General features: G+C 37.0%; 3 protein-coding genes across 4 annotated transcripts; 1 reads left to right on the top strand and 2 right to left on the bottom strand.

Annotated features, from left to right (window-relative positions):
• Positions 1-4,640: 4,640 nt before the first annotated feature.
• On the bottom strand, positions 4,641-9,798 carry LOC114354376 (uncharacterized). Its single transcript, XM_028306736.1, has 13 exons — positions 9,667-9,798; positions 9,330-9,530; positions 8,841-8,959; positions 7,995-8,124; positions 7,497-7,709; positions 6,835-7,071; positions 6,535-6,720; positions 5,941-6,459; positions 5,757-5,852; positions 5,535-5,672; positions 5,119-5,376; positions 4,940-4,991; positions 4,641-4,853 (listed from the first exon to the last, which is right to left on the bottom strand). Exons 2-13 carry the CDS (start codon positions 9,513-9,515, stop codon positions 4,720-4,722), a joined length of 2,268 nt encoding a protein of 755 aa, XP_028162537.1. The 5' UTR covers positions 9,516-9,530; positions 9,667-9,798; the 3' UTR covers positions 4,641-4,719.
• A 570-nt stretch (positions 9,799-10,368) lies between these two features.
• Positions 10,369-22,079, top strand: LOC114354380 (probable methylthioribulose-1-phosphate dehydratase). 2 transcript variants are annotated; one of them, XM_028306744.1, is made up of 7 exons: positions 10,369-10,515; positions 11,485-11,579; positions 13,806-13,919; positions 14,796-14,946; positions 15,525-15,727; positions 17,505-17,653; positions 22,066-22,079. In XM_028306744.1, exons 1-6 carry the CDS (start codon positions 10,498-10,500, stop codon positions 17,605-17,607), a joined length of 684 nt encoding a protein of 227 aa, XP_028162545.1. In that variant the 5' UTR covers positions 10,369-10,497; the 3' UTR covers positions 17,608-17,653; positions 22,066-22,079. The 2 variants fall into 2 exon arrangements, with proteins under 2 accessions (XP_028162545.1, XP_028162544.1); XM_028306743.1 differs by lacking the exon at positions 22,066-22,079 and having other exon boundaries at positions 17,505-17,937.
• LOC114354381 (uncharacterized) lies at positions 18,674-20,671 on the bottom strand (the record flags this gene model as incomplete). Its single annotated transcript, XM_028306745.1, has 3 exons — positions 18,674-19,716; positions 19,971-20,213; positions 20,410-20,671. Coding segments are annotated over 3 exons (960 nt in total), but the record flags the coding sequence as incomplete, so codon positions are not given.
• Positions 22,080-25,580: the final 3,501 nt, after the last annotated feature.

Below are 25,580 nucleotides of genomic sequence, written 5' to 3' on the forward strand. Positions count from 1 at the left end.
GCCATCACAAAAATCTGAAAAAAAATGGACAGATAGCCTAATTCTTCTGGTAGCGTTCAGATGAATGAACTTAAATGAATTTTTCACCAGTTTCTAGTAAAGAATTAAGCTACCTGCCCAATTTTTTTAGATTTTTGTGATGGCTAGAAATATCACATTGTCATTAGTCATTACTTTATGAACACCCCTCGTAGAACACTCTATTAGAGTCGCATCTCAAACTAATTTTTAATGACTAAATTAACTAATTTTTAAAAATTTCGACCTAAGTAGCTCAGATCTCGAGATCAATCACTCGGAAAGCGAAAAGGTCGCAGGTTTGATTCCCACCTTAGGCAATTCGATTTTTTCAATTTATTTACACTTGTAAAATAAATTATTTAAAGTATGAAATTTTTAACTCGATCGAATTTACTTGTCTCTATAAGTGTTCACAAGTAACACCACTCCACTTTTATTAACTTTACAGCTAAAATATTGTAAATGTGTAAAATATTGCTGTAATTAACAAGAAATAATAAACAGTTTACATAATAGGTACTTATTTATTTCCACAATTTAAAACACGACTGCGAAGTTAAATTTTTTTGTTTATGCCCGTGATCACACACCATGTCAAGGGCATACAAACACACTCACGCGCATCTGAAATCTCTTAAGAAATGAGGCAACTGCGGAGGGAGGAAGTCCAAATAATCCAAGTCTGACTGATGAAAAATCGGTCTATCTTCATTGTTCGAAGCCCCGCTTTTACATGCATCTTCACCATCCTTATTATTTGTTTTCTTACGTTCTCGTTCATTACTTTTGTTGCACAATCCTGATATTTCTAAAAGCTCGTTAGATACCGAGTTATATCTATCCTTATGAAACGGACACACTTCTTCTGTGACGTAATACGTAGATCTACTGTCTGATTTTACCTCTTTACGAGGCTCAGGCTTACAACAACAGGGTTTTATAACTATATGAGGCGATTTTTCATCAAATCGTGGAACACAACTTTCAGGGCATAATCCACAATTGCAGGATTTAAATTTACATTTTAACTGGTTTCTATGTAAATCGTCTTCTTGCTGCTGACAAAACCTAAAGCAACATTTAGGACTTTGACCATCGGAATTCACAGTATCAACCCCATGTTTCAACAACTCTGCACAGACACACTTGGAAGCATCACACGAGCAGTTATCGGGAAACGCGTTGCAAGTTGTTGTTATATTTTTGTTCACTGGATTCTGATTAAAGTCAATCTCTTGTTGATCTTTCGAACTGCGAACGCTACTAGTGGGATTTTCATTTTTACCAGTCTTTACCATTGTCTTGATAACTTTCTCGTCTACTAAAACATAAATATTTCCCGAAGGAGTAATCTTCAAAGACCCGTACTGACCTTTTGAAACATTGTCGTTGTTCAAAACAATAGTTATTTCACCTGATTCAGTTCTTTTGATAGGTATCATACCCTGGGAGTTGCTTGCCAAGTAACTCTTTAAATCATTGATGAAAGATTTCTTTGATTCTTTATTTAACACTACAGCGTATTGTCCAGATGATGTTTTTTTAAGTAAAGCAGAAGGTTCTGATAGCAAATCTTTACGATTATGCAGTCTTATTTTTACTCTTTCATACAGATTGGAATCACTACTGGATTTGGTTTCCAGTAATCGTGGTTTTTCTTCAGTCGTTTTAACTTTATCAGGAATTTGCAATGTATTAATCAAATCATCAAGTATTTTTGATGAAGATCTTGCTTTAGACGTTAACGATTTTGTATTAGAATCCATTGAAAATCTATTCGACTGCGCCGTAGTTCTAAGAATTTTAATATTTCCTGATGATGATCGCACAAGGCGTGCATTTGCGTTAAACATTTCACCGCTATTTTCAAAGTTTACCAAATAATTCCCAGACGCAGTATTTACTAATTCAACAGGGCATTCGTAATTTGAGTCAAGATGGTCCATTACAGTTTTCTTATATCGGGTTTCATATTCTTTATCTACCACTACAATGTAATTATCTGACGACGTTGACTTTAGTACAACTGGAGGATTTGCCACTTTTTGTTGGGAATTTTTGACACTTATTTTGTAAATATCATCACCTTTTTTTGTACAGTAAGTTTTCTTTGTTTCCATAAACTTTACAACTGGATCTACTTTCACAATTAATAACTTACCCGATTGTGTTTTTCTTATCAGAGCATTAACTTCTACGCTTTGTAAATCTAATAAATATGACCCTGAATTTGTTTTGGTTAGTAAAACTTGATGTTCTTTACATTTGTCTATTATGTCTCCGAATATTCCAATGCTTGCAGAGTCGCTTATAATAAAAGCCTTATTTCCAGAATCTGTGTTAGTCAATTTAGCTTTTGTTGTAGTAAAGGTTCCATTCATATCTTTGATTTTTATTATAGCTTCGTTGGTACTATTATAATCAGTTATAGGTTGTAATCTGGTATTGGGTTTTGATGACTCTGGTTTTATATCAGATGCAACCTGACATACATGTTTCGTGTCAATTTTTTCTGCCTTGTGACTGGTTTCATCTGTCGCTATTTTCTCAGCTTTTTTAGGTGTGACAGATACCAAAATTGACGGCTTATTGTCCAGATCTAATTTACTTTTATCAATTTTGATATCGGGTTTCAATATACTGACGAAACTTTTGTTTACTTCAAATACAAGAGAGCCAGATGAAGATCGTTTGACAGATATTTTTTGTTTATTACTTGATGGGTCATTAGAAGGATTAAAATCTACAACTAAATGGCCTGAAGCAGTTCTTTGTAAAGATACTGCTATTTTATTACTGTGTTTCATTTTGTGTTCGATTTGCTTGATAATTTTTTCATCGAGTTCCATTGCTAAAGAACCAGACGGTGTATTGGAAAGTTTGGTAAAATGATTAACACTATCATTTTCAATAGTAACTTTGAAATGGTCTTCACATGAGCATTTCTGTGCTTCAGATCCAGCTTTTGATCCAGGACGCGAACCATCGAATTTAACATTTTTATTTTCTAAGCAAGCTTTTTTACTTTCTGTGAGTTTAGAGGGCATTTTCTTAATTTTGGCATCCTTATTTTCAATTTTTTTACCAGAAACATCTTTTATTTTTATTTTCTCTTGAAGAGATTCTTCTTTTCTTTTCTGTGAAATTGTTGCTTTACTGTCTTTGGACTTTAATGATATTTGAATAGACTCTTTTTCTGCTTTATTAAATTCTTCTTTAGCTTTTTCGCAAATCAAAGCGCAGGTACCCTGTTCACAATGTTCAGCTTCTACTTTCAGATGTTTTTTATCTGTAAATAAATTATTCTCTTTCAATATTATTTGTCCAACAATGTTATAGATAAGCTAAACCAAAAATTATGTGGAAGTACAAAACAGCTGAAAGTAGAACCAATGTAAATAAATCTTACGTATTATAAACTTTCATAACATCATAAATAAATATGTATTAACATACAGTACAATAAGTAACATTCTTCTTCCTCTTTTTATCATCTCAACTATTCTTAATATTTCAGTTGAGGTAGATTTTCACAAATCGCCATGAGAATGATCTTCTAACTTGCTGTGAGAATGAACTTCTAAAATATTTGATTTGACATTTGATTCATTGCTGCTGACGTTGCTTATCAATGGACTATCTCCGTAAGATTCACTGACAAACAGGTAATTAATTACTTTTGGCAAATTATCTTTCACAGATGTTAAACATTTATTTATGTTACTTCTAGACTGCGATAAAATAAGCATACTGATTATCTTCTCCTTATTAAACCGTTTCGTGTTAGTATCACTAAGAAGTTCGCTAGCTATTTCAATTTCGTTCATAGTTGTACTGCTGTTATTATGAGACACAGCCCGAGAAGATATTTCTTTCAAAAAAGACTCAATGGTTACCCATTCGACATCTGAAGGTAAAGAATAATTCCTGGTTTTCGTTGTGTCAGACACAATTAAATCTTTTATTAAATCTTTGACCGTGTCGCAAACTATTCTTCCAAAGAGGGTAACACCAGAGTTTTGAATACTTTTCTCTCTATCAGATTCTTCCTCTGTTAATAACACACATTTAGATGTATTTATTGATTCCATTTCAAATGATTTTGTAACATTATTACTACCAATAGACTTCTCCATTGTTTTAAATGTTCCATGTTTGGGACATGTTACTGCAGCTATTTCTATGCCATCTTTTACACCAGTAACATACGTCTTGGAACATTGAAATTTACATCTTTCAGAGAAATCATCTTTAGACGGAGCAAATGTTAAGTCCTTGTTTCTTCTATAAATACAAACTGATTTTCTTTGACATAATCGTCTGCAGTGTTTTTTATTATTTCGTGGAAGAAAATCTGATGAAATACAGGGGCATATTGAGGTCATTTTATTTTCAGACGTTTTATTCTTTAATAATAATCGTTTGTTTGGAAAATCATAAAAATCACAACATCTGTATTTGTATCTTCCCTCATTTAAATCGGCACTGTTGTCTTCACCCACACTTGTTACCTAAGATGAAATATTGAGTTTTAGATGCAATTTCTGTAGCATTTATGGTGGACATGGTGGTTCTAGGGAGCAGATAAATAAAACCACCATGTTTTGTGTTAGGTTTATTTGACATAAGTATCACATTCAAAACAGTTAAAACAATAAATTTATCACCTATTTGATAAACGTAAATTAGATGTTGAATTCAATAGTTGCGCTGTACAATATTGATAGACTCATCACTTAGAATTGCATAACTCACTTTCTCTATAGGTGTCACATCCGTATATCTTCCCATGACTTCCTCAATTATTCTTTCACGAGGGTGGCTTTTTAGTTCTAGAACGATGAAAATGTTATGACGATGGTGTTCTAAGATGAGTTGTACTCCCACATAAATAGTGAAATAAAATACTATTTCTTACCTTTACGACACGAACATGGCTTAGCAGCTGCAGATCCACATTTGCAAGTAATCTAAAAAAATGTGAGAGAGAAGATTATACACTAATAACGTCATCAAAAAGCAATGATGAGAAACAAATTAAAAAAAAACTAATTCAAGTATAAATAAATTTAAAACTTTACGAATGAACATAGATACCTGATCTTCAAGCTCAGATATGTCCGGCATATGTGGAGTGGCCGCGACGTAGCCTTTAGATTTGGATACTGATGAGAGTGAGTCGGGTCCAAGTACGCACTGTGCCGCCCTCATATTCTTGGAGAACTGGCACTGCTTCTCGTCGCAAGGAGCTGGTCTCCATGCCGCAACTTCTGTGCCTACGCTGGGGACCGCGTGCAACGCACAGTCTGGACCGCATGAGGCCGACTCTCTGTGAGGGCAAACCATCACTTCACCCTGTAAATCAGAAATTAATGTATGTTACTGGCTGGAAATAAAAAGATAGATGCTTTTGGATCTTGTATGGATTAGCTGAGTCAATCATCACTAAAACGCATCCATGAAATGTGAAACTATTAAATGCACTACTGCTGTATTGTTAACATCAAACTCACAGCATCTTCTTTATCCTGCTGTGGTGGGCACGGTTCAGGATCATTTGGAGGTGGGGGTGCTTTTTTAGTACAGATACAGGCTTTAGGACCCTTCGGGCAATTACACTCGCTGGCGCCTCCCCATCGGCGGCATGGATCCTGTAAAAATTTGGTACAATAAATTAAGAGTATATACTTGCAAAACCTTTAATGTTCACATTCATTAATTAAAGCAAGATCTACCTTTTTGGCAGCCGTTCCTTTATCAACTTTTGGTGCCTTTACTGTCTTAACTTGTTTCAAACATAGCATTAACTGTTTATAAGTCTCTGGGTCCATCTAAAAACAAAATAGTGGGTTTATATTCAAATAAAATAATACAATAGAACTGTGCTATCCTTAAAAATATTTTTAAATAAATATTTACCTCACAACGAGTCTTCACAGCACCTCCAATAATAGTCAAATTTAAATTCTTCTTAACAGTAGTAAGGACGAAATCCTGCAAAATCTTCCTTGTTTCTTCGTTCAACTTCCCATTTCTACTTTTCTTTAAACAATTTAGTACTTGTTCGGCAACTGCTTTGCCAGGGCACGTTTTAGCTTGTCTCTCTAGAACCGTGTACATATTATCGAAAACATTATCTAAAAATTTCTGTTTTGTACTCATACACACACAATCCATAGCGCTGTCCGGGAAGCAATGACCATCTTCATATAAACAGTCTCTTTCTTCGGCGCATCGAGGGCAGTCGGTACAAAATTTCCTAACGTCGGCAGTGTCAGTACACTCATGACATCTTATGCATCTCACTTTGAATCCAGCTATTTCATTATCAATCTTAGCAATTTCGTCTATAATAGCTTGTTGTTTATTTTGACATTTTTCCCGACATTGATCGCAAGTTTTTTTAAGCAATTCTATTTCTTGTAATAGTGCTTCTTTCTAAAAATAAAATTGTTGACATTGAAACCAGTGCACAGTCTTGTTACAATAATAAGAATAAAATAATTATCTCACCTCTGCTTTTAGATCTTCATTTTCCAGCTTCTTTTGCAATAGAACTTTGCAAATTTTTTGCAAGTCGTCCCTTGCTTCCTTTACGTATTGGTTGCCTTCTTCTTCTTTTTCATGCTTGTGATAGTTTTCTTCCGCGATGGCCTGTTTCAGTCTTGTCATTTCTGCAGCTAGGCTTGCCACTTTGGCCTAAAATTCGATTTAAAAAAAATTTGCTATTCTAAATAATTATTGTTGAAAAGCAAACAGTGCTAGAACATTTAAATTATTAGTTAAATTACTTATACTACAAAATAAGCTTACGTCAGAAGCAGTTTTCTTGTTACTAAACGATTTCTTAACGGCGGCTGTATCTTTTTTATTGCTCTCTATCCTTTTTTTGAAATTCTCTATTTCCATCTTGATGCAATTGACGTCATTAGTTTTTTCGTAAATTCTCTCTGTAATCTCTTGGTAGCACTTATTAACATTGTTTAATTGAAATTCTAAGTCTTTTTTGTTCTTACGCCATTTCGTGTTACTGGTTTCTACTTCTTTCATCTAAAATGAGAGAAAGAAAAAACTGATATTAATAATAAAATAGATAGAAACCTTTAATGAACCGTTGCACGCGACACTTAACTGACAATTTACTTTCTTTGCCATTTCTATGGGTCTAGACAAAGTGCAAATTATAATCGCAAACCAGTCGAAAAGTGGTCGAAAAGCCCCTTTTTTGTATGGAGTTTTGACGGATTCGATTTTCGATTCGATCAAAAAGTGCGTTTTGTCTAGGGGGACTATTTACAATTTGAATTTTACGTCAGTGTTCCCAATTTTTTACGTACGAGTTGTAAGTGAATAGGCATCTTTGCTTAATTTGGATCGCATTAATTTGTACTTTCAGGTGTGATTGTACTTCAAGAGCACTTAAAATTTTTAGGACTATACTTTAACATGTTTTAAATAAATAATAATTAAGATACCTGCTTCAAAAGAACACCCTGTCTTTCCAAAGATTCTGCCACTTTTTTCTTGTACGCTTCTTCCATGCATGACCACATGCAGTCAGCCTGCTTCAACATCTGAATGCCTTCTTTTTCTCTGTGTTCCAAGTGTTGAATTTGGTCTTGCAACTGCTTTTCAGCTAACATCAGCTCGCCTATTCTGATATTGCATTTCTTGTCGAACGACACAGCCTGTATTATGGTTAAGAAGTTTAAAATTATAGATTAACATTATGGTAGGTAGGTACTTACTGTATTTTTTTGAATAATATACAAAAAATAGAGAATACACTTCATTTACGTTATATGTAATTTGTTGTTTACTGTTAATGGATATAGATCAATTTTAACCATTAGTAAAGTGTCTAAATAACATTAATTAAGAAAGTCTATAAAGTAAATTCAGAAAATGACACACGATGGAAATGTTATTTAGGTATTTGCAGTATTAAATTAAATGCTACATTAAATACTTACCTCTTTTAGATTACATAAAACTTTACTCAAGGGCAGAGCTTCAGTTGTAGATTTAGGTGAAACTGATTTTGAGCTGCAGCATGTACCTCTGGCTTCTGGAGACTTCTGTTCTGGACTTTTGTCACACGTACTATAATTAAAATATGATAATTTCATTTAATTTAACACCTGACCTTTAGATAAGTAGCATAACTTAGGTATACGCAGGTAAGCATATAGATATTCGTAAGATCTCGTGGTACAGAATTCCATACAAGATAAGTCGTAGCTCGTAGAACTGTTGGTGGTTGTTGAGCAGAATCAAATCAATCAAGTGACTGCATCTTTTTAGGTCCTTTCTTATATTAATTTATCTTTTGGGGGCGATATGTTTTGCTAAAATCAAGTGGCAGTGGCCGGGGCACATGGCTCGCAGAGCTGATGGCCGCTGGGGCAGAATAAATTCTGGAGTGATGACCACGGGCCATAGTGTGGGCAAGCCCTCCACTAGGTGGACCGACGATCTGGTGAAGGTCGTGGGAGGTACCTGGATGCGGGCGGCGCAGGACCGTTTGTTTTGGAAATCCTTGGGGGAGGCCTTTGTTCAGTAATTGACGTCATTTGGCTGAAAAGAACTAAAGTAAGAACAATTTTTTACACTATGGTATACAGGGTGGAATTTTGTAATGCCACCTGGAGCAAAATAAAGGAATGTTTTCTTTGAGAATTTTTTTCTATTTACAGTACTTTCCCTCCAGGTGGCATTACAAAATTCCACCCTGTATATTGTGTTTCAGGTTTGCTTGCGCAGCTACTTACGCAGTCTGTGCTCTGTGGGTATGTGAATGATGTGATGAACAGACTTACTGTTTCTTCCTGCTGCTTTCATTGCTGTTGTTGCTACAAGCCATGTAGCACGTCACGTGCTGCGGCCGAAAATTCCGACTGGGCTTTGCGCTCAATCCCATGCGTTGACGGACTGCTTGCTAAAGTACAATTTTTTTTTAATTGTCTTACTGTGCGCACCTTCGTCTTCGTACCTACATCAGACTAGTAAAAAGTGATAGGTGTTTGAAGGTCCTATTTTTTTGGATTTCGCTTATATCTCGAAAACTATTCACCCTCGAAACATGATCACTGATAAAAAAACTGATTATTTGCTACAAGTTAATCAAGATTTTCTATACCTTGTATAGTTTTCTAGATATCTGCTCTAGAAAGTAAAATAATTATAGAAAAAAAGTCATGTAGGTCATAAAGAAATCGATTAATACAGTGCGAAATAGGCTTATTTTTAGGGTGAAAATGACTTGTTTGTAAGAAGTTATCTTTATACCTAACTTGTTAATTTCTCACCGTCAAGTTACAATCGGGGTCTTCCTTCAGAATGTTCCAGAAGTCGCACATGAGTTTGATGCCGGCCTCATTGCCTGGCTCGCCGACCTCCTCCTCTGACCCTGGGCTGGATAGAGAGGACAGCTCTCTGATGAGCTCATCCAAAGCCTGGTAACGCCTGTTCAAGCAGTCTGGTATTTCGCGCATCTTGCCCTCGGACACCTTGCAGTAAGAAGTCAGAAAAGTTTACGTAGTTAACAGTTATGTACCTATTACGGCATAAACAGGCAATACGAGGTGACCATTTAGGAGGTCTTGCTGGAAACCTGAGCATGATTCCAAACTAAATTAGACTTACCTATTTAACAAAAAACTATTAATGCCAAATAAACCTAAGTGATTGGTTAATTAAAATTGTTTATTATTTTATCCTTGTCATGGTATGTAGTCACGGCAGTAATTTTAAAATTTATTTTCCCTAACGCTACAATTTTGGCATGCTAAAATTTTTGACAGTTATTTTGGGCTTAGTTTTTTTCTTTCAGAGCTATCTCAGTTTTTTTAAATCAGCCAGAACCCTCAGTACAGAAAAAAATGTATTAAAGGACGTGTGGTTCTGGCAGAGTAATGACCTGCCACCTGGCGGATTACAAACGTTTTCAAAGCGGAGCGGCCACGCAGCGGACATGCCGCGTGTGGCAGCTCACTAAAGGTGGTGGTGGTGGTGGTAAAGGGCAGAGCGGAATACTCCCACTTTTCACATAAATGATATTGATATATCGTAAAAGGAGACTTAAGGCACCTTTTTTTGCTACATACCTACTTAAATTATACTATTATAACCTCCTCTAACCCGTCTGGCCAGCGTGGGGAGTAATTACCTACCTAACCAAATATAATTATTAACAATAACACCTCTATGAATAAAACTAAAAATAAAATCGTTTCATCAAAAAATATTATGACCTCTCCATTAATCCAGTTCTAGCTCGATGAGAGACAGTTGAACGTTAAAATAGAACTTTTGACAGCCATTTGACATTCGGTAAAATATTTTTATAGAAACAACAAAACAGGAAAACTGATAAGAATTTCGCGATAAGCATTATTTTAAGTTTTTAATTTACATTTTCATTTCTTACACCATAATTCCACAGTACTAAAAGTGCCCTTCGATTTTCTTTTAAACATGTCAGACCTTGGACCAGTAAGTAAATAAATATCTACCTTGGAAGTTTTCATAAACATCGCTTAGTAGAACCACAATATCTCTTTATACACTCTACATTAGCTTACCAGTGGGCTTCAAATACGTACTATTGAAGCCACTAAACAGAATAATAATATTAATAAGACCCCACATACATTACAATGCAAATAGCGGCAATTTTAGATACATGCCGATTTCTTCAGAATGAACCTACAATCTCATCAGATTTATCACAAACACTTATGTAAAACCATTCACTTCGCAATGCCCGTAAATGTTTTAGAACATACCTACCAGCCCAGAGCAGGGTCAGAAGTGAGCTGAGTTAAAGAATTTTATTAAATAATATTAAACATGCTATTAAAAACATAATATTAATAATATGTAAGTAATAGCATCATTTTACTCTTATTGTGCTTTTCAAGTAAGTATTTTGTATAAGAGTAGGTATTTATTATTTTTATTGGCTTTTTTTTTTATCACACAGCGCCAGCTAGCCCCAAAGTAAGCAACTTAATGCTTGTGTTATGGGTGCTAGCTTAACGGATATACTACTTATATACTTTTTTTTTTTTTTGGGCCTTCATTTGCGCCAGCTCGACCAGGTTTGATCTATTGTGGCAGCCCTTGTCTTTAGAGTTCACTGCTTAGTCCCGTTGGGTCTATAAATTTCCAGATTCTTTGGAGCGTGATATCTGCTATCTCATCCGGGTATGGTAAAAGAGTAACAAACATCCATACATCCATTCTTACAAACTTTCACATTTATATCTTAGCCTTTTGGGCACTATTTCAAAGGCTTGGTATAATCTTGTTTAGGATATAGTAAATAAAAAAAATCTAGCTCCTCATAAGTCCTTTGCCATAAGAGAAAAAAAGTTAAATTATACCACAAATCATGCTTCTCTTCTTTGTACAATTATTATTGGAATTATATACTGTATAATTAAATATTTTGAATCACAGGAGCACCCGAGAAATTTGATTCCGGAGCTGTGCAGACAGTTCTATCACCTCGGATGGGTTACAGGCACTGGAGGAGGGATATCAATTAAAGAAGGGTAAATTTCTTAAACATCCCTATAATAATTTAGTCATCCAACAATTTGGCATACTTTTAGTTTGGTTCATTGGCTAAGTTGGCGGATTGAATTTTTAATATTTATCCAGCAACTGGGCCCACCTTCAATGTTTTATATTGTTGTTATGGGGTTTAATTAATAAAGCGCCATGATTATCTTCAACTTGATTGTTTATTGCAATCTTACACATGCAAAATATAATTATTACAACGGAGCACATCAAAACAAAACTTTTCAGTCGGCCATTTTTCCACAGAGAGACCATAGACATGAGAGACCATAGACATAGAGCTAGCTTTTATAAACTCTAAACCATAAATTAATGTTTAGTGTTGTCATTACTCAACATTTTATTAATAAATTAAATACTAAATCAATAGAATTGTACTCTACAATCTTAGAGTGGGCCCAGTTGCCAGAAGAAATAATATTTAAAAATTCAATCCAGAAGCTTGGCCCGTGTACCAAACTAAAAGTGGGCCAAGTTGTTAGAAGACTCATAATTTTTACTGAGGCAATGCAATACAAGAAGTTAGCCTTGTGCAGTTACTGAATCATAATTGCACCATTATTTTGATGCTATTATTTTTTGTTGTTATAACTTACTTAACAGGGTTCGAAATTATCAAGATTATTACGTTTCGTGATAATTATCAGATAATTATCGGATAATTATCAACAGTGTAAGATACATTTGTCATATTGTTTCATAAGAAATTGTGATGTTACATTGAGAATATTGCGTTATGTTTTTGGTTACTGATTGTTGTTAAGTTATCCATCGCTAGTCGCATGAAGCGTTGTGAAAAATAGATAAATATTTTGACGCTAGTTAACGAGTGATCGTTATGGAGCTAAATAGATAGGTTTTAGAACTATCTATGTTAAATAACGTCCACCACAGTCCACACGAGTTTGAAAACTTCGAATACAGTTCACTTTTACGAATGCATTTTTTTGTTATTATCACGATAATTATCTTGATAATTATCCTTTCGAACCCTGTTACTTAAGTACCTGTCTTGATACTTGTCTCTTAGCTACAAATCTAAATCTGCTTTTGTTGTCGTTTCTATTCTATCCAGCGGTCCAGTCTTCAGGCCATTTCATGACTATCATACCCGTTTTGTCCTAGTAAAACAATTAGGTATTTGGTGCTTCAGGCACTACGAATCAGACGAATAGATTCTTGGCTGTTAATAGAGAAATGTATAAAGCTGCTTTTTGTTGCATAAATAGTATGCTGGGCATCCCAAAATTATACTATACAGGAAACTTTGGCCAAAGGATAAGTAATATCTGTTGGATGGTACCGTAATGCATAGTTAGGAAGGCCCTGGACCAGGGTTCGAAAGGATAATTATCAAGATAATTATCGTGATAATAACAGGTGGATAATTATCGGTTGATAATAACAAAAAAATGCGCTCGTGAAAATTAACTGTATTCAAAGTTTTTGAACGTGTATTTCCGCACTTGCGTCTAGTGGTGGGCGTTAATCAACATAGATAGTTATAAAACCTATCTATTTAGCTCCACACTGATCACTAGTCATCTAGCGTCAAAATATTTATCTATTTTCCAACCTTTATGCGATTAGCGATGGATAACTTGACAACAATCAGCAACCAAAAACATAAAGTAACATTTATTTAAAACAATATGACAAATGTATCTTAAACTGTTGATAATTATCATGAAGCGTAATAATCTTGATAATTTCGAACCCTGCCCTGAGCCCCGATTACGGTAATTTTTAACGTCAACAATCCAGACACGCTTCTCGATTCTGCGATACGATTGGTCGTTCAACAGCGTACGTCAGCTGTTTTGACCAATCGTATTGCAGAATCAGAAACGCGTCTGGATTGTAGACGTTATAGATGACCCACGCTGAACTGTCCCGCCAAACTCAATGACAGGGGGGCGCTACCATCGTTCAACTATATGGTTTCCAACATGGCAAAAATCTGAACCAGCGATCCGGTATTGACGGTGGCGCCCCACTGTCAATGTCATCGACAGGACAGTCCAGTATTTTGGAACTATAAAAGTTACCGTAATCGGGGCTCTGGACTAAACAATGTCAAATTCATGTTTAAAGTTTAGACATGGCGTACCGAGGAATGTAAATAATTCAAATGAAGTTTGTCTCTTTCTCTAGAAATATGACACCTTGATAATAATTTAATTTTAATTTTGCAGTGATAAGATCTACATCGCACCGTCTGGAGTACAGAAAGAACGCATGAAATGTGATGATTTATTTGTGCAGACAATCAACGACGAAGATTTGGAGCTACCACCAGCAGAGAAAAAGTTAGTCAATAGTTTATTGCAAAATGTCTATGATGTTGTTACCGAATAGGCTAGTTTCCTAAAAAAAAACTTTTAGTCCGTCAATGACATTATCAAAAAATATTGGACACGCATATTTTTATTTGTTAATCAAACAAGTACGTAATTACGAAGTTATGATGCGTTAAAGTTCCGCGTGACGTCACAAAGTGCTACACTTTTGAGCACGCCTTGACGTCACGGGCATCCTTTGAACTTGGCGCCCTTTATCTCTTTCAATTTTCATTAGTTTGAAAAAGTGAAAAATACGTCTCGAGTATTTTTTGATAAGTTAACTGACTAATTCAAATTCTTGCTTTTTTTAACCAGTTCTGCATTCTATATCCCTGCCGCTATGTCAGTGGTTCGTTTCCGATTCTATCTCGTAAACAAACATGGAAATGAGGGTTTTCGCTATTGAAAAATCCGCCAGATTGCAATACGTAGACGCGAGGTCCAAATGCTGCATGATTGGTTATTTTTGACATGACATTGACAGATATGTCAAAATCCACCAATCACGCAGCATTTGGACCTCGCGTCTACGTATTGTCATCTGGCGGATTTTTCAATCACGAAAACCCTCATTAAGGCCTATTCAAACCTGAGCGATATTCGCTGCCGCTGTGGGTAGAGGTACATACCGCGCGGGTTTCGCTCAGGTATTTAGTATCAAGTATCGCGGCTAGAGCGACCTGAGCGATATTCGCTGCCGCTGTGGGTAGAGGTACATGGCAGACGGTAGCGAATACCGCTTAGGTCTGAACAGTATTATTACCGCATACCCACTGGGTTTTCTCTGCCGCAGACGGTAGCGAATACCGCTTAGGTCTGAATAGGCCTTTAAATTGTTTCCAGGCTAAAGAAAAGTCAGTGCACGCCTCTCTTTATGCTGGCGTATCGCGAGCGAGGCGCGGGCGCCGTCATCCACACGCATTCGCCGCACGCCGTACGCTGCACACTACTCTATGACAAGGAGTTCACCATAACGCACCAAGAGATGATCAAGGTACCTACTAGGTATACAGGGTGTTAGGTAAATGGGTATATGAGCAGACACTACCCCATGTTAACATGGGCATATAAATGGTATGGTGAAGTCAGAAATTCGATATCATCATTTTAATTTCTTTAATTTTCATACAAAATATTTTTTATAAAATCCGATTTGTATGAAAATTAAAATAATTAAAATGAAGATTTACCTAACACCCTGTATACTTAACTTTATGAACTCAACGGTCGGCGGCCGCAATAGGCTAGTTTCCTAAAAAAAATTTTTTATTCCGTCATGTTTAATATTGGACACATATTTTTATTTGTCAATCTAACAAATAATTACCTACATAGTTATGGTGCGTTGAAGTTCCGCACGACGTCACAACTTGCGGCACTTTTATGCACGCATTGACGTCACGGGCCTCTTCTTATGAACTTTGGCGCGCTTTATCTCTTTAAATTTTCATTAGTTTGAAAAAGTGAAAAATACGTGTAGAGTATTTTTTGATAAGTTAACTGACGGACTAATTAAAACTCTTGCTTTTTGACCCAGGAAACATCCCTATTACATTTATAATGTGGTTATAGGGAATAAAGGACGCACAACTCGGTCGCTACCTCCGTTACGACGAGAAACTCGTGGTGCCAATAATTGAAAACACGCCCTTCGAGCGAGACCTAGCCGGCAGCTTGGGCGACGCCTTACAACGGTACCCTAGTACCAGCGCGGTACTGGTGCGGAGACACGGTGTCTACGTATGGGGTGACACGTGGCAGCAAGCGAAGACCATGTAAGCATAAAAGACAATGCCGGAAATTGGCGTCGTTTTTTTTTTTTTTTCGCGCGGCCATCGACCAAACTTTGTTTTTTGATTACAAAATAGTGTAATAAACCAAACTCACTATGGCATGTATACCTCTAAACTCAGTCTGAACTGAGTTACGAGCATTAGAAGTTTGATGATTTTCATACTAGATTTGCTTTTTGCGCGCAAAGTTTTGTAAGAAATTGCAACAAAATAGGGACATTGTATGTGTAAAAGACGCCAATTTCCGGCATTGTCTTTTAAAAATCTAACTACCTAAGGCGGGACTCTCTAACCCACGACATTGATGAAATAAAAACGCGGCTATCAGCGTATAGGCCAGTAGAATTAAACACAAAAATGAATTAAATCGGAAATAATTCCTACTAAAGATTTTAGTGATTTAATGGCTTCATTAGTTGCCCATAAAGACTCTCCTAGGTTTTCGGAGACACGGTGTCTACGTGTGGGGTGACACGTGGCAGCAAGCGAAGACGATGTAAGCATAAATTTAAAAATCGAACTACCTAAGGCGGGACTCTAAGGCCCAGAACAGACGGTGAAACGCAACTGCAACGAAACTGCAACTGCTAGTTACTTTTGAGTTGCATCTAAGTTTCTGCCATAGCCTCCGTTGAGAGACCACACATGACGCGACTAGTTTGAAACTTTCAGTTTCAGTTTCATTCATAAGAATCATCAGAAAGTTGCAATTTCGTTGCAGTTGCGTTTCACCGTCTGTTCTGGGCCTAACCCACGACATTGATGAAATAAAAACGCGGCTATAACAGCGTATTACACTTGAAAATTTCGAAAGGTACATCCAGTGTTTAAGTAATGCTTTTATCACACGTACCGAGCAAACGGGCGAGACAGTGCTCTCGGCCGAGTACTCGGTGTGTGTGAACATTACGCCGAGTGCTCGGCCGAGCAAAGCGACGAGACAGTAGCTCGACTCCCGTTCAACTTACTAGGCCGAGTATCCACGCTCCCGCTGCCCCGCACTGTCTCGCTCGCTCGCTCGGCAGGTCTGAACGTGCACTGTCTCGCCACTCGCCACTCAGCCAAATGATTGACGTCACGTCCACAGATTAGAGAAAAAAAAAAGTCTCTATAGAACTGAACTGACTGTGCTAATTTCAAAACACGTATGAACAGCTACTCGCTTACACACTGTCTCGACCGAGTAAACATTTTACTGTCTCGCCCGTTTACTCGGTACGTGTGATCAAGGCTTAACCCACGACATTGATGAAATAAAAACGCGGCTATAACAGCGTATTATACTTGAAAATTTCGAAAGGTACATCCAGTGTTTAAGTAATGCTTTTATCACACGTACCGAGCAAACGGGCGAGACAGTGCTCTCGGCCGAGTACTCGGTGCGTATGAACATAGCGCCGAGTGACATAGAGCCCACGAGAACGGGAGTTAGCGGGAAAAAACATTTGTATGAAAAAATCTAAACCGCGTAAGATAGATGAAGGGGGTAAAACGGGATCCACACGTACGAAGTCGCGGGCGGCCGCTAGTTTATTATAAACAAGAATTTTTTTCTTTTCTCCTGTAAAGTTACGAAAATGTAGTTTCGTGGTGTTGAAATTTAAGGAACGGTATGTCATCACTGGTTTATATACTTTCGTCTTGAGGCATTGAGGTATTTTTCACGAAAAATGCTATGTAGCTTCCCGGTCACTCACTTATGTAATTTTTGTCAAAACCGAACTGAATTGAAAAGCATGTTGTATGTTACCTGTTACAGGACCGAGTGCTTTGACTATCTCTTTGAAATGGCAGTGGAGATGAAGAAACTGGGGTTAGATCCCGCGCACAACCCGGAGACAAGTGAAAACGGACAACTTTAAGGACGGACGCATCATTTCAGCCACATGGGGAGCGATTCTCTTGGCAGTCTTGGCACATCCACAATTCAACATTCATTTTCAAGTTAAGTTCCCAATTGTATTTTTATTTTCCATTTATCGTCTATGCAAGACGACAAAAATCAAGATTTTTTTACTAAAACCAAAGATGTAAGTGACTAGCTAAAGTTTTAGATACTTAGAGATCATAATCGCTCCACTATACTCGACGCAAAGATCCGTGGCAGGCGGGGCCATAAGTAATTTTTGACACTCGCCAATATCTATAAAGCCTTGATCACACGTACCGAGTAAACTGGCGAGACAGTAAAATGTTACTCGGTCGAGACAGTTGGGTGAGCGAGTCACATACTCGAGCGCTCGGCCGAGAACTCGGCGTAATGTTCATATACACACCGAGTACTCGGCCGAGAGCACTGTCTCGCCTGTTTGCTCGGTACGTGTGATCAAGGCACAAAAGCGAAAGGTCACTGACTGACTCACTCACTCATCACGAAATCACAGAAACTATAAGCGGTCGTGCGTCAGGAGCACAATATTTTGTGCTAGGAGTCTCAAATTTTGCATGGGGGTTCCTTTTAGAACGTCTAAGACGGGATTTTGCAAAATTTAACCCCTAAGGGGTAAACCGGAGTCCACGCGTACGAAGTCGCGGGCAGCTGCTAGTTATTACATAAAACTAGCGGCGTTTCGGCGTTTTTCTATGCCTGCCTGTGCGTGTGACGTCATCCATAACCAGTGTGAGTGCGAGAGAAAACGTGATATGCACTGTTTTATTATTACACCGCCAGCCTGCCACGAGTCTTTGAACCGAGATTAACTGATCCACAGCAATGGATGGACAGATGACGGCACTTCAAACTTGTGTTTAACGTCAGATACAAACAATGACGCAATAAACACAATTAGGCCCAGAACAGACGGTGAAACGCAACTGCAACGAAACTGCAACTGCTAGTTACTTTTGTGTTGCATCTAAGTTTCTGCCATAGCGTCCGTTGAGAGACCACACATGATGCGACCAGTTTGAAACTTTCAGTTTCATTCATCAGAATCATCAGAAAGTTGTCGTTTCGTTGCAGTTGCGTTTCACCGTCTGCTCTGGGCCTTAATGTAGGTATAATGTCCAAGAATAAGTTTCCGTCATCCATACATTAAAGGTTCAGCCAAACCAACGCGATCACACGCGATCAGCCGGCGTGCAGCGATGGCGATCAATCCATTTAAGTCTGGTCGCCATCGCTGCACGCCGGCTGATCGCGTGTGGTGTGATCGCGTTGGTTTGGCCGAACCTTAAATTGTCGGAACATTTTATAGGTAAATAAGCATAAATTTATTTTATAGTCTATGTATTTTTGATACTTGGTAATATTATGATGAAAGCTGTAGCTCTATGTAAATAAATGTGCCATTTAACTTAATTTTATTTTTTTGAATTGAATATCAAGAGATCTGTTGTTCATTAAAAAAATATTCGGAAAGTATTGTGCTATTGACGACGACACAATCTAAACATAGCATATTTTCCATCAATATAATCAATAAGGCAGCTCAATGAATGTGATTATACTTATCGTTAAATTGTTTCTCATTTTGTTATCAAAAATTAAACATACTTAAACAGAAAACACGCAATTTATTTATATTCTATGTTGCTTTCCCGCCACACCTCTGCCATGATGCTTTGCGATATGACCCCCATATCGTTAGATTCTTCAGGGGACTTCTTCACGGTCCTTCTACTAACGCCATGAACGCTAGACGCACATTTTCTCAGTATCAAATCCTTCATCTCTTGCAATTCTGCTTTTGATAGAAAATTTGTATTGGAGAACTCATCATCTAGAGGAGGGCTTTCTCTCTTCGCCATTTCATACAGCGACAATAAATCCAATGTAGTTTTATTCTTCTTGGCGTAAATCGCTTGCTTCCTCCTCAGGATTCTCTTGAGGTCCTCCAGATAGGTCTTGTTTTCTGTGATCTTACCATCTATAATTTCTATCTCTTTCTCGTTAAGTTTTTTCAGGTCTTCGTTGGAGATGTTGAAGTTGTTCTTAACTTTTTTGGGCAATTGGCTGAAAGTTACGCTTTCTGGAAATATAATGTTACCGATTAAGGTCAATTCTTTTACCAAAGATGTGAAGTAAAGGATTTGTCACACTGGAGCGATCTGCGGTCAGGTCAAAGTGAACACAGCCACATCATAATGTTATGAACAAAATTGTCCAGTGTGACAAAACTTCTGAGGATCTACTTCCTTTCCTACCTAATGAAATCGATTTCAAGTTAATTAGAAAAAAATGTGGGTGTCAAGACGCATAGACGTAGCGCATAGGTGCATTTACCTTCTCCTTGATTTTCATTTCCGTACGTAGGTTTAATAGAAAAGAATGCTCGGAGTTTCTCCCTGGGCTGCAGACAATCTCCTAGGTATACGTCATATTCCACGCAAACCACTTTCTCATCGAGTTTTCTCAACTCGACATTGTTCTTTTTGAATCGAGAAAACTTTTTCGCGATAATTTTGATTCTCGGAATTTCACTGATGTGGATGTTTTCTGCGAGGTACAGGCCGGAGTCCAATTTATCTGTAAAATCCATTTAAGTCATGTGAGAGAAAATTAAGAATAATACAAATAATTAAGTCATTGAAAAGAAATATAAGCTATTTTAATCGATAAAAAATATTGCCAAACAAAGCAAACAAAGTTTTATGCAAAACGATTCCAGGACTTGTATCTATAAACCTTTATCTTATCACGTAGACTATTGACTCTCGCTCACCTTTATCTTGGCTTATGTACTTATCAATTTCATCAGCATTATCGATATTTTGCCACTGGGATCCCTCTGTGGTTTCTTCGAAGTCTGGCGCTGATACTTTTTTGTCCGACGTATATTGCGAACTATTTACTTTCGGTGAAGTGTTGCACAACACTTTCCGTAGTTCCTTCAGTTGGTTTATGGTTTCCGGAATGAGCGGGCTTAACGGGTCAAACCCGTACTGCTCTTGAAGGATATTCTGGTACTGGAAAATAAATGAAATTTACACTCTGATCCCAGTCAGGAACCAATTCATATATTTTCGTCGCTTGCCTCTAACTGACGTAACTGACATTTTGCAAAATTTTCAGGCGATTAGACAGATCGATTCGTCTTGCGAAATTGATTAAGATGGTGTAGATAACTCAGTTTCGAAAAAAATGTTCAGATACGTCAGTTAAATAGAGGCAAGCGACGATTTAACCGACTTCAAAAAAGGAGGAGGTTATTTGTTTGTTGCCACGTATGTGACAGTAGACCCTATCGGTATTGACAGCGCCAATTTTTCAAGAAATGAAGCTGCGTACCCAAGTATCATTTTCAGATTGGCTAACCATAATATGCTAGCCTATAGTAAGTAGGTATTTCATAAATACTTAAACCAGACTAAAATGAATGTTGCGTTCAGCTATATCTACAGCTTTTTTAGNACCCTTTTTTAGCTTACTTTGTGTTTAACGTAGTTCGCGTAGTACCTACCTACTTAGGTATTTTAAGCCATAATTTGTCATGCTGGATCAATGCAAAAAGTAGGCCTGGTTTATTTAAGTCCTTCCTTATATTCCTCCTTATTTATTTGATCACCAACAAGGTTACATTGTTTAGCATTGTACTTATCTGGTAGGATTGTCGCGACTCGCTCGCCAGTACTATTAATAGCAATGATTACATATCAGTGGTGCCCAGCTTGCCTGCGGTGGTCGGCCGATTGATAAGTAGGTATTAACTGAAGTTGTGTTTTCGTTAGTCATAAATTTGAGGCTAAATATTCTCATCATCCCAAAACTGTTTCTTTGCAATAACCCTGGATTGCACATCTAACATTAGGCCTACTTCTATCGCACTCAGTGGACCAAAGAAGGTCGCAGGAAGCACATGTAGCCTTATTCACGTAACAAAACTTCAACGACAACAAATCGCTCAGTTGCGAACTTGCGATACTTGCGATTCTATCGATTAATCGTTCTATTGAAATAGCCCTTGTGAATACGGATCCAGAACTGTTTTTCAATAGGGCGACTTCTAAACGTCAACGAGATTTTGACTGTGTCAAAATACGTGAATTAGGCCACTGGATGCGGGCAACGCAGGACCGACCGTGGAAACCCGTGAGCGAGGCCTTTGTCCAGCAGTGGACCGCATCAGGCTGACATCGTAGATCGCTTCCCTTCATCCTCAATTCATCAAATTACCTACTTAGGTTAGCAAACAGCGAGGCTGTTAGGTCGTTACACAGAAAATTGGACCGCCAGACAGACCAGCTAGCTACAATTACCTACATACTCAAGTAGTTGGTAGGTATGTAAGTTTCTCGCCTCGGCCGAGTCACCGACCAATGAAAATGTACTGATAAACTGCCAACTTTGAACTGTTAATTATTGTGGGTTTTACCGGTAGCATCCACAATACAAATTGTTTATAATAACACGCACATTATGAATTGAACTCTGTCTAGCTTTATAAATACGTACCTACTAACTAACAAAACATGAACATGATTAACTTATGACTCTTTTTAGGGTTCCGTAGTCCTGACAAGGAACCCTTATAGTTTCGATATGTCTGTCTGTCTGTCTGTCGGAGGTTTTGCTTGGAAACTATTGGCACTAGATAGCTGTAATTTTGTGGAGGTATGTACTACAGTTGCCGCGAATACTCGCTATTATTCGGTATTCGGCATTACTCGACATTCTTTTGATATTCGTCGAATACCGAATAATAGCTAGTATTATTCGGCATTCGGCGAATAGTCGTCTAAAATAAACTTTTAGTGAACAAAAAAACTAATGAGTTAAAAATAATCATATTTTAATTATTTTCCCTAATAAAACAATACACAATATCAATTATTATTTGTAATATGTACCTGTGCCTATAATATTCATGAAATTAAATTAGTAAGGCTTTTTAATTTATATTTAAAATCCAACAGAGGCAGATTGTGGCGCAAAAAATCATTTTTTTCTGCACGTTCGGGAGCAAGTCGCTTTCGTTTTTCCTCGTAAATTAAACCTGCTTCGGAAAATAGTCTTTCTGAAAAAACAGAGCTTGCTGGTGTGATTAAGTATCATTTAGCAAGCTTACTTAAATATAGGAAATCTATTCATATTGGTACTCAAAGTCCACCATTCATATGGGTTTATTTTTCTGTCAGCCTCTGCTAATGCGATGTAGTGGGCGATTTCTTCAGCAGTGGCATTCTTGGGGTGCTCTTCAGTAGGTTGCTCTATAGATGATTCTTCAAAACATGCCCAAAATTTACTACATAATGTAGGTATGTATAACATGAAACAGATTACTTTATGTAACAANCCCAGTGCCTTTAAGTAATTAAAATGTAAGACTTAATTAAGGGACTGACTATCGAAACTTATTTTATGTCATAGTTTTATGTACCTACCTATAGGTAGGTACGTCAATAGTTTAAATTAGTTTAGTGTTGTTTTTATTACGAAAATATTTTATTACTTTAGGAGTAGCTAGTATTTTAGGTTTGTCTTACCTGAATAGATACCTACCTGATTTCTGAAATTAAGTCTGATTTGTCCAACATGTGTTTTATGATGGTCACCCTATTGCAACAATCATAGTCGAAATTTTATCAATTGAACGATTCGCCAATTTGCCTTCGACATTTCATAGAACAGCGAGCGTTTGTAAACTGACGACGCCGTTTGTAAAATGCGGAATCATACAATTTGCCTGCGACAGATACAAGCCTATTGTACGAGTATTTTGATCGGATCGAGTTGTGGCAAAATTAAATAAAGTCACTTATTGACTTTCTTAGTACAAGTATTTTGAAGCAATATTTCGCAGTGAGTTGTGGCAGAATTAAATAAAGTCACTTATTCAGTTTTGCCACGTAAATTCTACAACAAACGGAGTTATGATTTATGGTCAATAGTTTCACTAAACTGAAGATATCTTTGGAAATATCATAGATATTGCCACGAGAGTAAGACCAAAATATAGGTAACACTTTCTACTATACAAAAAGTGGAAAAAGTGGTTTTTGCCAAAAGTGTCAGTTATTTAATTCTGCCACGACGGTGATGATATAATTCTTAAACGAAGGGACTCGTTTTGAATCGGATGGCCGACTGTAACAATTTATTAATCCATTTCCGGTATATTTCAACATTTATCTGATATCTGGTTAAGTTGTAATAGTTGCTGATTTGACTTGTGTGACAATTTATTATTACACTTCCGGTATATTTAAACATTTTACTTGATATCCGGTTAAATAATAGTTGCTGATTTGACTTGTACTACCGGAGAGGATATAACCAGCCATTCGACTCGGAACGAGCTCAGTCGTACGAATACTACGAAAGTGCTAACAAGTGTTACTTTGAGTTGTGAATGTTCAATTTAATCAATACTAGCTTTCCGCCCGCGGCTTCGCCCGCGTGGAATTNGTTGGATGTAAACTTTATCACTACACACAAAATTACTGCTTTTTACTTTAAAGGTAACGTTCTAGGGTTAACTAAAGAAATATTTTAACTTTCCTTTTTATCACGATTATTTTCATAAACTTAGCGGGAAGGCGCTGGATGCAGGCTGCCACCAGCCGGCCATTATGGAAATCATTGGGGGAGGCCTATGTTCAGCAGTGGACGTCTTATGGCTGAAATGATGATGATGATGATGATTCTTCTTCGCCTATGTAGACACTGACATTAGAATTTTAAGAGCCGATTCGTCTTATATGGCTCAATCAGAAACAGTTAACCCTTAAGTAGGCTCTGATGGCCAATTGGCCATAGAGCCCAAATAAATTTGAACTTTATGCTGTGAAGGTATGGTTGAAAACGAATGATTTTTTTATTAGGGTACTCTACGAAGCGTAGAATTTACCTTATTATTTCTTTCGGACTATATTGCAAACTAAACTGGGAATACCATATCAAAAATTATTTACAAGTCGCTACATTTTGAAGAAAAACCAGAACCGAGAAATACACATACTCTCTGTATATAAAGAGTCAATATCTAATTATCTAATTAGTAGACCGCGTTATTTTACAAGGTACCTATATGTACACGTAAAAGCAGTCGTACCTATAATATTATTTAACATTGTTCCATAAACTATACAAATAACGCTTTACAGAGCCAAAAATATCCATACAAACACATACAAGTCACGAATAACGGCACAAAACATACCCAACGACCACACAAAGCCGATATCACCGCCTTTTTCCGCAGTTTCAATATCCCAGCAGAGACATGGCACAGCCCAAATACAAAAGCCAGTTTAAATATAAAATTTTTGCATAAATGAAAGAGGAAAAGAATAAAGTATTGAGAAAATTAACAGTTTTAATGAAAAGAAGACATATAAACAAGGCACTGGTACGTGATATTCACTAAAAAAGAGTAAAAGTAAAGAAACTGCAAAACATTATTTTTTTACGTTACTAGTCTGTAACATGGACTGCTCTAATAAATTTTAAGATCAATCTATCTGAAATCATTTAAGCTTCAGAGGTCATCTAAAGTACGAAATCGTTGTTGAAACTCATGTGGCTAAAGGTATTTTACGTTATTTAATTATTGTATCTGTTAAGTCGATTAAAAAAAGGCTTCGCAGTATCATCGTTCGCAGTAAAGTCGTCGCAGTACCTATACAGAATGTCGCAGAAAGGTTTGCGTATTAACAGAATTCGATGTAAAGTTTTTCGCGCTCACGTTGGTGGCTCATTTCCTAAAGACTGGCTGTATTATTTAAGCTGTTCACAACCACAAGTTTTGCGCCAATTAAATTGAGGCGACGAAAAGAATCGGCCGAAGGGTCGCTTTGTCCCGACAGAACGTCTATAGCTGGCGCTGACGTGTTAATTGATTTACTTTTGAACTTCACATCCAACATTCAAATGTAGGTATTTGAATGTAAAAGT

The sequence above is a fragment of the Ostrinia furnacalis genome, unplaced genomic scaffold (assembly GCF_004193835.3).
Source record: "Ostrinia furnacalis isolate ACB-3 unplaced genomic scaffold, ASM419383v2 OfSCF2047, whole genome shotgun sequence".
NCBI classification, from domain to species: Eukaryota; Metazoa; Arthropoda; class Insecta; order Lepidoptera; family Crambidae; genus Ostrinia; species Ostrinia furnacalis.

Excerpts from the sequence above, each read along its gene's own strand:
- LOC114354376 (XM_028306736.1), bottom strand. The coding sequence starts at position 9,515 with ATGCGCGAAATACCAGACTGCTTGAACAGGCGTTACCAGGCTTTGGAT. Across the intron at positions 8,960-9,329 it reads ACCCCGATTGTAACTTGACG|CAAGCAGTCCGTCAACGCAT; the intron begins GTGAGAAATTAA and ends ATTGTACTTTAG. Across the intron at positions 8,125-8,840 it reads GAAAGCAGCAGGAAGAAACA|TACGTGTGACAAAAGTCCAG; the intron begins GTAAGTCTGTTC and ends TTTTAATTATAG.
- LOC114354380 (XM_028306744.1), top strand. Across the intron at positions 11,580-13,805 it reads GGGATATCAATTAAAGAAGG|TGATAAGATCTACATCGCAC; the intron begins GTAAATTTCTTA and ends TTAATTTTGCAG. Across the intron at positions 14,947-15,524 it reads CGCACCAAGAGATGATCAAG|GGAATAAAGGACGCACAACT; the intron begins GTACCTACTAGG and ends ATGTGGTTATAG.